Here is a 14677-nt window from a genome sequence, read left to right as displayed (position 1 = left end):
GCATGACCTTTACTGCAATAAAACCAAATTTTTAAACTTTGAAATAATCGTTAATACTGGTCAAAGACAATGCACTCAAACTGTGTTCGAAAGTCTTCGTGCTTTAAAAGGAATGTAGTTAGAATACTTTTATTTTGTACATTTATGTAACTTAATGGCAGTATAATTAGTCCTTCAGAGATCCCTGATGACAGAGGCAAATTACTCTGACCCTAATAAAGTCAGATGAATTTTTACTTCTACTACGGTGTGGTCAAAACATCACCTTGTGTTTTCTTAGAACTATAAAAACGCACAATGCTGCTTTTTACCTTCTGCCTACTGCTTTGGTACGCAGCAGTATTTTATTTTGTCAGGGTGTAGGATAATTTTGTCCTTCATCTTGATCAAAACCATTTGCTACCCTTCCTCTCACAAGATCATTAGGCACCACTAAGGCATTCCCTAGAGCTATCCACCGATGTACATTTGCAATGTACAGTCATCCTAGAAAGGCCTCAGTCTCTGGTTTTGTCTCTGTCTTTTTAGGGGTGGGGAAGGATCCATACAAATCAAACCAACAGTTTGAGCTTACTGTCATAATATGGCTTGATATTTACTTTTGAGAGGCCAGAAACAGGGAAAGCACTTCATTCAGACCACAAGGAAGAAAGATCTTGGGGCATCACTAATGACAAAAAAAAAAAAAGGAGAAAGAAAAAAAAAAAGAAAAAAGGAAAAAAAAGAGAAAGAAAAAAAGATTGAGTTAAAATTTTTGGAAGACTTCTTCACAATGGATGACACAGCTGGTTACTTAACAGGAATCTGAAGCCCAGACAGCTTTGAAAATCCCAGTCTGGGTGTTCCAAGGAATGAGAATATTTTAACTGCTTTTACTGTTCCTATGAACTTCCTTTAAGAGAGTTTCTTAAGGATAGTTATTTTACTAAGGGAAGTAACTGAGCTAATATGACTAGCATGCCTTCTATTAAGGGAAAAGTGCTCAGGCCTGAAATAGTCAGTGCTTTGAGAAAAATAACAGAAGTAAGCAAGCAGGGTGTGAGTATATATGAGCCAAACCAATGGAGGCTGCATCATTGCAGATGGATATAATTTCCCACTCACCTGATCTCCTTTCTGAAACTCAATGTCATTTGGTCTCTTCTGTTCTCCAATTTGTCCTGGTGGCCCTGGAGGTCCCTGAAGACCTTGTTCACCCTAATGTGCAAGAAGATTGCAGGCTGTTACAGGCAATACAAGCCGAAATGGCATACATAAGTATTTTGAAAGCAATAAGCAAAAATATCATCATGATCACCTACTCACTTTTTCACCTTTGGGTCCTTGGAAATTCAAACCCATATTACCCTGCAAAAAGTATAACTCATCAGCCCTTAGAAGTCACAAATGAACAGAAAGAAAACCAAAACACTCCACCACCATAATCAATGAGGGAAAGAAAATACCTTAGGTCCTGGCAGCCCTGGTGGACCAGGAGGTCCCTATGAAAAAAGGAAACAAACAAAAAAGTAATTTCCAAGCACTTTACATGCCCCCTTGTGGGAAAAATCAAAAAAACAGTGTAGCTACTTTGACTCCTGTGCATTATACCCATGTTGACAGAGCACCTTGCCATCCACTGAAAGCTCTTCCTCATGCTATTCAGCTTCACAAATATGTAAGAAACTAGTTCTTCCTTTAAGTGAGAAAGTCAAATAAAATTAATCAGTCAGGTATTATACATCAAGGGAAAAGTCATCCTGGTCTAAATAAGCTAAATCTTGTCCCTCAGGTTTCACATAAATAAGGAGCCTGCACAAAGAGTCAGCCTTATTTAAAGCAAAAAAAGGTCTGGGAAGAGGCTGTTTCAAATGTATCACATTTAAACATGCACAGTGGCTGCTCCAGGGTGAACGGACTGCATGGTTGCTGTTGTCTTCATACCAAGTCTTGACTTCTGAGATCTGTGCGCTTTATCGATCTGCCTCTGAGGACATGACAAAGTAACTGCCCCATTTAACACTTATGGGTAACAGGTTAAAGAAACTTACTGTCAAACCTGGTGGCCCTGGAGGGCCAATTGGACCTGGTACTCCCATGGAGCCGGGTGGGCCCTGTTGAGAAAGTGGAGGAGGCTATGAGAGGCACCTTTTATGCAAAAAACAGTGAGACATTCAAGGTCAAAAAAACCCAATAGCTGGCACCCCATACAGGTCAAATCAAAGTAGCTGACCAGTAACCTACCAATTTGTCATTGTGCATAGGCCTAAAGCAGTGTACATCATGTGGGGATTGTTCTGCTCTCAACATCAATACATCTTTTTGGCTTGGATACGGGAATGCTTTTTTTTTGGTTCTTTTTTTTTGTTTGTTTTGAACTACTTTTGCTCTTTTTTTCTCTTCATGCACTGAGAGAGAACAACAAAACACTTTGTATTGTGATTCCTCCCAGCCAGAAACAGACAATAGGGAAGCACAGATCAGAGGAACAGAAATGCTAACAGGCTCAGTCTGGTCAGCATAGCCTGGGGCTTGCCTCTCTGTACCAGGAAATGGGAGTCTCTGGCTTCTGTCCAGTCCAGGCTGATAGATTCATTTTCTGCTCCCCTTGTTCTTCCACTAAAGCAATGAATGGCTCAGTGGGGAAGCATAGGGCCTGGAGTCACTAGCTGTTTTCACAGAAGACTGCTGGGAGAACAGAAACACTGTTCAGGAGGTGCAACATGAGGAGAACAGCTGAGACGTTGCCCTCTCTTCCCACCATCCAAAATAGTGGCTTACAGCCCAGAAAGGCAGATGTTACTTCCTTTACCTCAGGGTGAAGAAGGGAAAGGAACTCCAAAACTGATACAAAGAACGCCTAGGAAGGGGGAACAGGCAGGGGAAACAGAGAAGCAAGTCTGGAACTGTCAGTACTTCCATCTGCTGGATACCATTTTCATGACCAGTGGACCTTTCTGGCCTCTGTGGGTCACCCTATTGCAATGTGGAAGCACTTACTTTCCCTCGAGCCATAAACTAGAGGTACATTAAATGTGAACGCTGCTTCTCCATGTAAACATATGGATCCCCTAGCACCAAATGTTCCAATTGTGCTGTAACCAAATACTTTACATGTTATCTTTTTGGCAGAACACAGCCTAATAGAACTTTACACAACTTACAGGTATGCCTGGAAGACCTGGAAATCCTGGGTCGCCCTTCTGTCCTGGCAGCAAGGATGTAATTATTTCACCTGGTTCACCCTAGAAGAATAACAGCTGACTTTAATTAATAGCACATTTTACACTTCTTTAACACCATTCTGACTCCCAAGGACACATAGTGGCTTCTTAAGACTCAAAGACATGCTACACTCTAGCAGTACCCTTTAATATAAGTACTAGATTCTCCAAGAAGAGCTCTTTTTAGGAGAGACCTTTGCATATTTGGAGGATTCTTTACACAGCTAAACTACCAGCTATTAACAGTTCTCTTTTTATATGTACAAATATACCAGCATTGATTTAAATTCCAAAAGATTAGGGGACTAAAATACAAATGCTTCACAAAAGAAAGAGACATTCTAGCTCCATGTGAAAGCAATGAATAGGACACAACAGAAAAAAGGCTCATGCAGCTTTATCCAATGTCCCACCTCATGAGATTAATGCTGAGTATGCTGTTACACTACTCATGCTTCATGTTCTATATTGAAGCACAGTTTCTTATTGATTTCAGGGAAGATCTTTGTTTTAAAAGTATATGTTCTGATCAGCTTGCCTTTTAACATATTTCAAACAATTGGGAAGAAAAGGAGCTGAGAAAAACAATTCAGTTTAATAGTCACCGTTTCCCAGCACCAGTGTTATGCTGTCCTCTCAGGATTTTATTGGAATAATTCTGTGGGTCACATTTCCCTTCAAATAGATTTGAACCAAAATTCATATTCTGGCCCATGCTCAAATAGGTTAAGGATACAACAAAAAAACCCTTAAAAAATAAAAGGGGTCCTTAAGGTCCAAAATCAGATTATGAGACTATTTACATTAGAAGAAAAAGCCATCTATGTAGTAATCTACACAGTAGAAAGCACGTGTCTAAAAGGAACATAAGATGTTGCACCGTTCTCGTCACTGGATACTTAGAGTTATTATTGGTTAGTCTCTAGTAGTGTTCTTGAGCATGCACAGGTACACTACCAGTGCATTTGGGTGTTTGTAGGCATTTTGCTAAATTGATGGCTCTCAACACAGACACTGTCCCTCACACTCCCAAGGAAACCAGATTCAGAAAACAGTCCGCTGCTTCTGGAACTACTGACCTAAATTGAGTAAAGCTACTGCAGAATTTCCAGTTAGTTGCACTGCAGTGGCCTATGAACACTAAGCTTTCTGCAGAATGTCACCACAGTTTCCAATGGATGCACATGGTCTTGGATAAAAGCAAGCAGGTTACTTACGCCAGATCACACTGCACTCCCATACCTCGCTGTGTGAGTACACAACACTTACCTTCATACCTGGCAGACCAGGGGGTCCCTTTGTTTAAAAGAAACAAAAAACAAAAGAAAGATCAATAGAAATAGATCATTTGTATGTTATTTGCAAATCGCTGATCAGCTCTACACCATTAAAGATGGAAATCTAGAGAGATACAAAATAGGAGAAAAAAATTTTTATGACCTTCAGAATCAAATGGAAAAATTAGACAAGTGCTTTCACAGTGGATGCTGAGCATTAAAGGGACTACATTTCCATTTCCTAGCAATTTGTTTCTTTATTGCCTCCTGTTATCCATCCTGCCCACTACATTTCTTTCTGTTCGTACTTGGGTTCTGACAGTCACTTTGCTGTACGTCCTTGTTTTATAATGAAAACACCCTACACTATCTCTTTTTTCTGCCCCATTAGTCACCAGTAACTCTTTAGATGTACTGGATAACTATATCAAGATCTTACCTCTCAGATGCATATGCATGTATTTGTATTTTTCTGCAGGTGGCAAAGCATCTCAGCACATGAGAATTCAAAGGGCTTTTTATTAGCTTTACCACAGCATGCAGCAGAAAAGCTCACTCTTATTGGACATCTAAAATATTCTGATGAACCACAAAAAAATTTAATATATCCTTATTTATTAAAAGACAACTGCAAAAAGAGGCTGATATTTATCTGATCTTTCACACATCTAAGTAGAAGTCTTCCAGTGAATTACAGGTAGCTGTAATCTGAAGCGGAAATCTTTTACTTACAGGAGGCCCTTGTAAACCAGGAAAACCTGGACTGCCTGGGAATCCACGCTCTCCCTTAGGAATGAAGAAAATGGTTAGCTAAAACCAAACCAAAACGTAACAAAACCAGATAAACATTTTGGACTGAAAAGTCCAGTTTCATTGTTAGCTTATGAGTCCAGAGTAGCAAATTGTATTGCAACAAGCTATAGGATGAACAGTTTGTTAAATCACACAACTGATTGAAACAGAACTTTCCACATTCAGATATTTCCACATATTTCCAGGCAAAGTGCTATACTAGAGATGGAAAACATGTATAGTGCTATAGAAGATTGACTTTTCTTATGCAACAGTCATAACCTGAAACTAAGTAACATCTTAGAATGAAAATGACTCCTTCCGAAAAGGATACTGCATCGGTATTTTCAATGCAATTTAATTATTAAAAATTAATAACTAAAGAGTCCCACTGTTAGGTAATGAGTTTTCCTTGGTAGGAAGAGTCTACTACAAAGATGAGATGCAGTATATGGTCTAGTTATCACACACTCCTGCCAGTTGTTTTCTATAAAATTAAGGATTAGAACAAAGAATTTAACTACATTGGCTGCAGAGTATAAATGTCTGTTGATGTTGGCAATTTCTGGCAGAACTTGTGCTCTAAGTACCAGACCGTGCCACCTTCTCTCAGAGGTATGTCTGAATTACCTCGGAATTACCTGCATAACTCAGTAACAGCAAGTCGCTGTTAACAACAAAAGCTCTTATATTATTATTGCATTGTTAAGAATTTTAAAGGGATTATACCTTTGTTCCATTGCATCCTGGGATACCCTGAGGTCCTGGTGGCCCATCTTGTCCTGGTAATCCCTTTAAAGTGGAAAAGAAGAAAGAAGAGTTAGCTTGTAAGTTGCTCTTCTGGACGTGAAAGACAAAAGGGAACAGATTCACATCTATATAAGCCATTCCTACTCACAGGAAGTCCTGGTGTTCCTGGAAATCCTGGAAGCCCTGGAGGTCCCTAGAAGGAAAGTAATCACATAGGTTTTACACAGTATGGTATGAATGGATGTACAAAAGGATTTACCAAGATTTTACTAAATGTAACATATTTGTGCATATGTAAGTAAAGAAAAAGAGAAACATCTGAATCACCTGTAAAAAAAGAATGCCATGCTATGCAGCCATAAAGGCTCTTACCCTTCCTTCAGGGAAATATTCACAAAAACATATGAGAAGACAATGCAGAACAACTACAGTAATTGTATTTATATATATATAGAAAATAAATGAACACTCATGGTGTGGAAAATGAATGTATCCCAATGAAGTCAGAGATATCAATTGTCACCAGCTGAGGGGTCTGACAAAAAGAAAAAGCAAAGGCACAAAACCAAAAAGATTTCCAGACAAACCAACCTCTCCTGTATTGACCCTACGTATACTGTGTCTACTTCAGAATAAACTGAAGCAAAGTTACTGGAGAGTGTTTGGGTCCTGTATAGCAAAACAGATCAAATAAGTATTGGGGCTACTCTCCCTAATGAGTTTATGAAAGTAATACAAGCAATATGTAAGACTGCATTACTTATGCAGTCTTACACTACTTATAAAATCTATTCTAGCTGGTAGATAAATTACTCTTCAAATTTAAGTTAATTTTTCCCCCGTAAATCAACACTGTGTGAAGACCCACTCAGTGCCTGGCAGTCTTTATCCGTAATTCCAATATAGCATCCTAAAACTGCATCATTACTTACTCTGATTCCTTTGGGTCCAATAGGTCCTGGAAGTCCATCATCACCCTAAAAAGCCAACAAATAAACACACTGAAGTTTGCAGTCTGCCTTTCTATCAAATTAAATTGTAAGCATGATAAAATTTCTTCTACTTGTTTATAGTTAAGTGGACTAAAAGTGCTATTAGTTGTCATTTCCTGAGTAAAAGCGTTGAAAATTATTTTATTTTGGGTGTTGGACTTTGAATTGAAAAGTATTCGTTAGAGCCAATAAACCACGACTTTCAGAAAATGTTTTTTTAAAAAAATCAAAGCTATTTAAGAGTGCTTATAAGCAGAAACCTGTCGTGCTTTCATCAAATATCCTACAGTGACCTCTTGTGGGCAAAACAAGATATACAAGATTAAATGTGAATGATACTGTAACCATTATTATTTTGTATTATGATAATGCCGAACTTCATATCCAAATCTTGAGAAGAAAAGGCATTTACGGACTAACAATACAATCAAAGTTTCTAGTCCAAGACCCTCTGTTGTTTCACTCTTGTTATATCCAATTAATCTTCTCTTCTAGTGCAGACTTTCATTTTTTTCTCATCACCTACCTATTCTTTCTTTGCTTCTTTTTGATGTGCTTCTGTTAGTTATACTGTGAGCATTTGCAAAAGAAATGGCAGATGCCAGATAATCTTGTGTATATTAAATATAAATGCATTCAGAGGAAGGCTTTTCAACATTTTAATACTATATTACACCATCTGAGCATAATGATGTAATTTGGTAGCAAATACAAATAAACTGAAATCCTTCAGGGATAGCAAGGAGGATTCCTCGATTGTCTCTGCACAGGTTCAATGAGGGCTTCATTTGCATTGCCCCACCCCATACCAGCCCAGGAATGCCACCAGGTGTAACCATCAGCTTACATACATGGTGGGAGCCCTCCGGGCAGCTGACAGCCAAACACCACTCTTATCAGTAAACTAAGCGATGGAGTGCGCTATTGCAAGGACTAATAAAACTACATGACGGTACCTTGCCAGACCTGTTCTTTGACCTTAATCTGCAGTACTTAGTGAAAGCATAGAAGCACGCATGTAGCGTTTGCAAGCACGTGTATAGGTGAAGAATAGGAAACTTAGAGCAATCTTTTCCTCTGGTTGACCATTCAAACCAACCAAACAGAAAACCTATGTCACATACCAACATCTGAAAATTTTGACTATTAAACCAACAATAATCAAGAGTTCTGGAGTGAATTAGGATCAGCACTACAAGCAAGGTAACACTACCTAGCATTTTTATACTATTCAAGTGAATGGGGGCTTACCTTTGAGCCTCTTGGACCAGGTGGTCCTTCAGGTCCTGGAAATCCAGGCAAACCTGGCTGTCCTTCCAAGCCTGGGAATCCCCTTTCACCCTACAAAAAGAATAGGTGGTGGTGGAAGCGTAACATGACAAAAGCACAAGTTATGATAGAAAAATTCAGAAAACACATTATCTTTCCGGTTTTCTTTCTTTCCGGAAGTCATCATACAGACAAACTAACACTGTGATTAAACATCTCACTTGCTTCACTACAGAAATTCCTAAACATACACATGCATTACCTTTAATTGCACCACTTAGGTTTCATAGGAGGTTTATCCAGTATGCAAGCCACTAATTTACCAAAATAATTCAACCATCTGCTTCCCCTATGCTGTTTAAATACACAGAACTCTCCCCTCTTCCTATAAAAAATTGCTTTATTAATTACTAATTCTCTCCTGAAAGCTCACCTCTGCTGCAATACCTATAAACACTCTCAGAAGGGTGTAGATTGCTGTTATATCATGACTGCCTTTTATTATTTCACATTTGCAAGATTGTTATTTGTAATAAAAAAGCAACTAAGATCCTGGCCATACACTGTAGGCTAAATACTGGACAAATACAGAACTTAAACAGGGTTCCAGCCCAAAGTGCTTACAATCTAAATCAAGTGAGATAGATGTAAGACAGCAAAGAAATAAGGTTTCTTATTCCTTTTACCTGTCACCTCCTGCTAAAATCATAAGCTCTCAAGTAGAAACCATGTTTTGCTAAATATTTATGCAATGATTAGCCATGATAGCCCAGCAGTAGTGTAACAAATACCATATACCACCATATGCCACCCTCTGACTTGTTAGTGTAAGTTAACAATAACACTTACCTGCAGTTTCAGAATATGCATAGCTGCAAATTCATAAAATATTTATTTTATTCCTTATATGTCATAGATTCACAAAAATCAGTAAATATTAAGGTTTCAATCGGTACAGAAAAGCTAGGAAATAGCAGATACCTTTTTGTGCATATATATATTGTGAATTCATACAGCATAAAAAGATATTTCCTACCGCTCTGTTACATCAACTGGTATATATAATCAGTTATGAAACAGGCAGTTGTTCAGCATTATTTATTATTGCTCTACAGATAGGTGTGGTTTGGTTGGTAGGTTTGGTTCCTACCTCCAAAAAACCCTCTGTTTACCCCAATTATTTTTCATGACAACTACAGGAGCTGCCAAATAAATGTTCCATCCTAACAAGCACCTTAATCACTAGGTTAGAGTTGTGCAGGCTTTTACACGTTCTCTTTAAAGCAATTATTCATGAATTTTTATTTTCTTGCACCACTTCAGCAAGAGCGAGAGTAGTAGCTCCCGCATCTATTATCTGGCAGTCTACCAGCTATGGCACTCTCTAGGAACTCAGGAGATCCTCCGTTTCTCTCCTCAGTCAGGTAAAAGAACCAAACCTGCACCTCCATCTTCAAGAAGACAGCAGCAGAGACCTAAAGACTGGGATTATCGCAAGCAAACAGAAGCATCTTAACTGCAGCCTTGGGCACAATATGCAAAAGGCAATATTAAGGCTTTGTTTGTCTCCCCTGTATTTGCTATAGGCAGCTGTATGCTGAGCATGACAGCAGGGTTAAGTCTCATTCTTCAATTCTAATTTTCTCACTGGGCTTCTTAAGTAGGTGCTCTGTATTTCCCTGGTCGGGGGGGGGGGGGGGGGGGGGGGGCAGGAGCTTAGAAGTTGCATTCAAAAGATTTACAAGCTGCTGAAATGACAGAAAAATTTTCAGAGAAAGTAACAGGGCTTCTCTTCCTGCTTTCTTTTCCAATACTTGCTATACTGCTCCCTTGGAAACACAAGAGGAAAACCTTCTGGATGAGAGATTAAAGGCTGTGTGCAAGCAAGAGCTGCAACCTTACCGAGGAAACAACTAAGCTGCCTTAGTCCTACCTATACAGTGAGACTCAGAAGGATTCCTTGGACAGGAATAGACAGCTCATTAACTGGTCTGCTAAAGTTGGTTTCCTATTAATGAAAATGTAAACATACTCCTCTTTTACTGTAGGTCACATATTGCACTCTCATACAGGATAGACGTCTTTCTTTTGCTCCCCTGTGGAAATGCTGAAATTGCACCATAAATTGAGGCTAGCTTGACAGTCAGGGTCCAGACCATCTTTTTACACACACTGTACTTTTGCATAGAGGTATGTGTCTGGCGTTCTACCGCATCAGCAAAGCAAAACTGGAGGAGTGTTATTATCTCAGACCAGAATATGGAAGGGTTAGTGTGTCCCTGAAGTAGAAAGAATGAGGAATTTGGGAGTGCCCGATATGGAAAACATTAGACAGACCCAGACTTTGGAGCAAGCTCTGGCAAGAACTGCATTTGCACACTAAGGAAACACACCTGCATATAAGAGGCATGTCAGACGTCTCAGGCACTAGCTAGGCTACACAATACCTACTAACCTCAGCTTGGTCACACTTCTTCACAGTTTTGTTAGAGAAAGTATCATCTGCAAACGGTTACTAGAACAGACTTTTAGAAGAGGTTGGCCTTGCATGTCATCTAAGGCTGAAGAACCATCCTCTAAAATGCAACTATTCTGAGGTCTCCACTCCAAGCAGTCACAGAACTGTGAAGCCAAGGCCTTTAAAGTGAGAGAGAAACATATGAAGCCAAACAGTTAGGCAAGGGAAATACAGGAGGCAACAGATGCTGCTAGTAAACTGCACTATTGAAACTATGAAATGAGTCTTTTCCGAGCCCACTTTGAAAGTGAGCAGCAACAATGAGGGCCTTGCATGAGGAAACTGTTGCCAGAGCAACTCCTGTGGATTTTACCAGCAAATTACCCCCAAGAATGAACAGAGGATTTGAAGGACTGTACTTGGGGAGAGCTGAGGGATTACAGCAGACACTTCCCAAGGGAACTGTATCAAACTAATTACAGAGGAAACAACTGCACTGTGATCACTATTTTTTATCAAAAAATTAGTTGGACAAAGAAAGAAATCACTACCCTAAAGAGAAACATGAATAGGAAAGGTTTATATCAACTTAGATCTCAGCTTCCAGTCATGAAAGTACAGGATTGTTTCCACAGCAGAATAAAGATGCATCAGCTATAAACCATTATTTCCTTTGGGGATGGGCGAGGAGTTAGATTCTGATCTCATTTAGTGATAAATCCCAAGTAGCTGGCAATGCATTTGCCCTCAATCAGCTACACAGATGTGGCAAAACTGTCAGCTTATAAACTTGAACATGACTGTTGCTTAGAGGATAGGAATTAAAAAAAATAGTTGGGGAACACACTAAAATTATGCTTTAAGCTGCAGCAAGATATAGTCAATTAAACAGGTATACAGAAAAATCTGGCATAGTTCCACATACTCTAATAAATAGTTCACAAATATTTAAGTAATCACGTATGGGTGCAGTTTTAAAGCATGCACAATAAATTTACATTTCTAGACCTTTTTTTCGTGCAACCTGAATATGTATAAATAGAAATTTTGAGAAGAGAAACCACGATATTTATTTACATAGATGTGCTATACTTGGGAAAAAAGAAGCAAAAATATATTCAGGAAAGCAGTAGTTGGACAGCCCATTTTGCTGCCTAAATACATGTAAGAGCCTGCCTGTAACATTTGGCAATAGAGGCACGTACTTGCTTCCTACCCTTGCTATGAAAACAGTGAACATCAGAAAGCGTTTAAAGACAGTTAACTATGGGCAGCTACTTAAAACTAGATTTACATGCAAATGTCCATAGCAAAATTAAAAGATGTATGGCATGGAAGAAGTGATGCAACAGCCAGCCATATTATTCTCTCCCTTTCTAAACAATAGGGTGAAAATAACAGCTGCCTCAGATTCTAATACTAGTCAACATAAATTCTTCCTCAACTTGAAAAAGACTAACTGAACAGAATTAGAACTATAGTATCTAATCAAGATGTCATTCAAAACAAACAGACCAAACAGCCACAAACAGTAGTGTTGAAGGTATAGTTTAATGCAATAAAGAAATCCTTTCTGACGTGACCTGTGTTCTTCAAAAAGCAACTTTATTCAGAATATCATCTGTGACTTCTTTTGTAAGATCAAACAGTCAAGGTTTAATGGTCAGCGGTCATTTGCTGGGGTTGTAAACCTTTCAGAATACAAAGCCATATTAGTACAGTTCATGCCAACGTTTATGCAGCGTGGACACCATTCATAATTATTTTGACAAAGTGATTAAAATCTGTGAATTCTTAACTATTTCTTAGCAATTTGTACTCAACAGTGAAGAGAAAGGCTGAGCTTGAGTCACATCTGTACTAAATTTTACCATGATAAAGACAGAAAGAAATAGGGATCTTGAGGACATATACTGATAAATTTTCTTCTGAGACTCAGACCTCAAAGAATATACATCAAAAGAGTCCAAGAATACGATATTCTTCCTTTGTAAAGGGTATGGATTTACTGTATCTGCTTACAAAGGCAAAGTATCTGAAACGCCTTCAGAGCTCAGGTATTACAACCTGTTCTTGCCAGAATCCCAGGCAACAAGCTCGTATGAGATCATATATTAGGAACTTGAAACCCAGTTGAGTCACTGGAGTTGCACCCTCTACACTGTGACCAACAAATCCAGTAAACTCAGCACCTTCTGAAGTTTTCCTTTAAAAGGCCATGGACTAACTATATTTAATAACTAAAGAACAGCTTCTTAATCAATTTGTTTAACATAATTTGAAGGGGTAGAACCCAATAGCCCTGCTCATTGAAAACAGCATAATGTATTGGCAGTTAATTTTAGCGGGAACAGCCTCCCAGGTGCTGTGCAAAACACAGTCCCTGCCACCTTAAGCCACGTGTTTCCATCACAGCTACACAAATAGTCGTGGTGCAGCATAACTTGCATGAAGGAACTGATCAGCCTGAAAATTAATCTAGTTTACAAAGAAACTTGTTTTCAGTGAGATCAGTTCACTGACAGCTCTGGACATGGCCACACAAGCCCCAGAGGAGAAACAGGAATACCTAGCTAAGGGTAAGGCATGAAAACCTATTTCTGCAGCAGCACGTACTACCATTTTAAAGCAAAACCACAGCAGTCTTGGGGTATGTGCCCTCTTAGTGACTGAGATGCATGTGGCTTGCTTGCCCTAGCCCTTGGCCCTCAGTCTTCATCAGCTGGAGCAGCTGAGATTCAATAACACCCCCCTCCTTCTCCCCAGTCTCTATAGAGCTGATCTTATCAGCCTCTTTGGATCTTGTTTTCAGCTGAGGTAAAACCAGACCAACAATCTACAAGTCTTACTGGTTTGTCTTCAAAATTGCTACATGTGCAGTGTCTATTGTGTTTATTTCTTTAGCTAGCTTTTAAGCATTAAAGCAGGTGAATCTCAAAAGTATTTATTTAAAACCCAATCACCATCCAGTTCCTTAAGTGCAAAGCAATTATACACTACTCTTTCAGTTGAACGGTAAGAGCAATTCCTATAAATATCTGTATAGAAGACCTTAAAGATCATCTAGTTCCAACCCCCCTGCCCTGGGCAGGGACACCTCCCCCTAGACCAGGCTGCTCAAAGCCCCATCCAGCCTGGCCTTGAACACTCCAGGGATGGCACATCCACAGCTTCTCTGGGCAACCTGGGCCAGTGTCTCACCATCCTCACAGTAAAGAATTTCCTCCTAACATCTAATCTAAATCTACCCTCTTTCAGTTTGAAACCATTACTCCTTGTCCTGTCATTACACTGCCTGATAAAGCCCCTCCCCATCTTTCCTGTAGGCCCCCCTTTAGGTACTGGAAGGCTGCTGTAAGGTCTCCCCAGAGCCTTCTCTTCTCCAGGCTGAATAACCCCAACTCTCAACAAGCCCCTGTCCTCACAGCATGGGTGTTCCAGACCTCTGATCATATTCGTGGCCCTCCGCTGGACCTGTTCCAACAAGTCCATGTCCTTCTTGTGCTGAAGACTCCAGAGCTGCATGCAGTACTCCAGGTAGGGTCTCATGAGAGCGGAGTAGAGAGGTAGAATCACCTCCCGGACCCTGCTGGCCATACTTCTTTTGATGCAGCCCAGGATACAGTTGACTTTCTGGGCTGCAAGCGCGCATTGCCAGTTCATGTTGACCTTTTTGTCCACCAGCACCCCCATGTCCTTCTCCTCAGGGCTGCTCTCAAGCCATTCTCCACCCAACCTGAATTTGTGCCTGGGATTGTCATGACCCAAATGCAGGACCTTGCACTTGGCCTGGTCGAACTTCATGAGGTTTGCATGGGCCCACCTCTCAAGCCTATCTCAATCCTGTCCAGGTCCCTCTGGATGGCACCCCTTCCCTCCAGCATGTTGACCGCACCACACAGCTTGGTGTCATCAACAAACTTTCTGAGGGTGCAC

The 14677-nt window shown here is 39.9% G+C and overlaps 1 protein-coding gene across 1 annotated transcript in view; it reads right to left on the bottom strand.

Moving 5' to 3' along the window:
* COL4A5 (collagen type IV alpha 5 chain) overlaps positions 1-14677 on the bottom strand; it is an 82975-nt gene that overhangs the window by 40713 nt on the left and 27585 nt on the right. Inside the window, exons 3-13 of the mRNA XM_063346757.1 lie at positions 8266-8355; positions 6955-6999; positions 6171-6215; positions 6002-6064; positions 5213-5266; positions 4473-4499; positions 3144-3224; positions 2031-2093; positions 1446-1481; positions 1306-1347; positions 1105-1197 (exon numbers count right to left, since the gene is read on the bottom strand). Of these exons, the coding sequence (XP_063202827.1) occupies positions 1105-1197; positions 1306-1347; positions 1446-1481; positions 2031-2093; positions 3144-3224; positions 4473-4499; positions 5213-5266; positions 6002-6064; positions 6171-6215; positions 6955-6999; positions 8266-8355 (639 nt within the window). The remainder of the gene's footprint in view (positions 1-1104; positions 1198-1305; positions 1348-1445; positions 1482-2030; positions 2094-3143; positions 3225-4472; positions 4500-5212; positions 5267-6001; positions 6065-6170; positions 6216-6954; positions 7000-8265; positions 8356-14677) is intronic.

This window comes from Chroicocephalus ridibundus, chromosome 9 (assembly GCF_963924245.1).
Source record: "Chroicocephalus ridibundus chromosome 9, bChrRid1.1, whole genome shotgun sequence".
Taxonomy (NCBI): Eukaryota; Metazoa; Chordata; class Aves; order Charadriiformes; family Laridae; genus Chroicocephalus; species Chroicocephalus ridibundus.
Note: the sequence above shows the minus strand (reverse complement) of the source record. Positions and strands in the feature narration are given on the sequence as shown.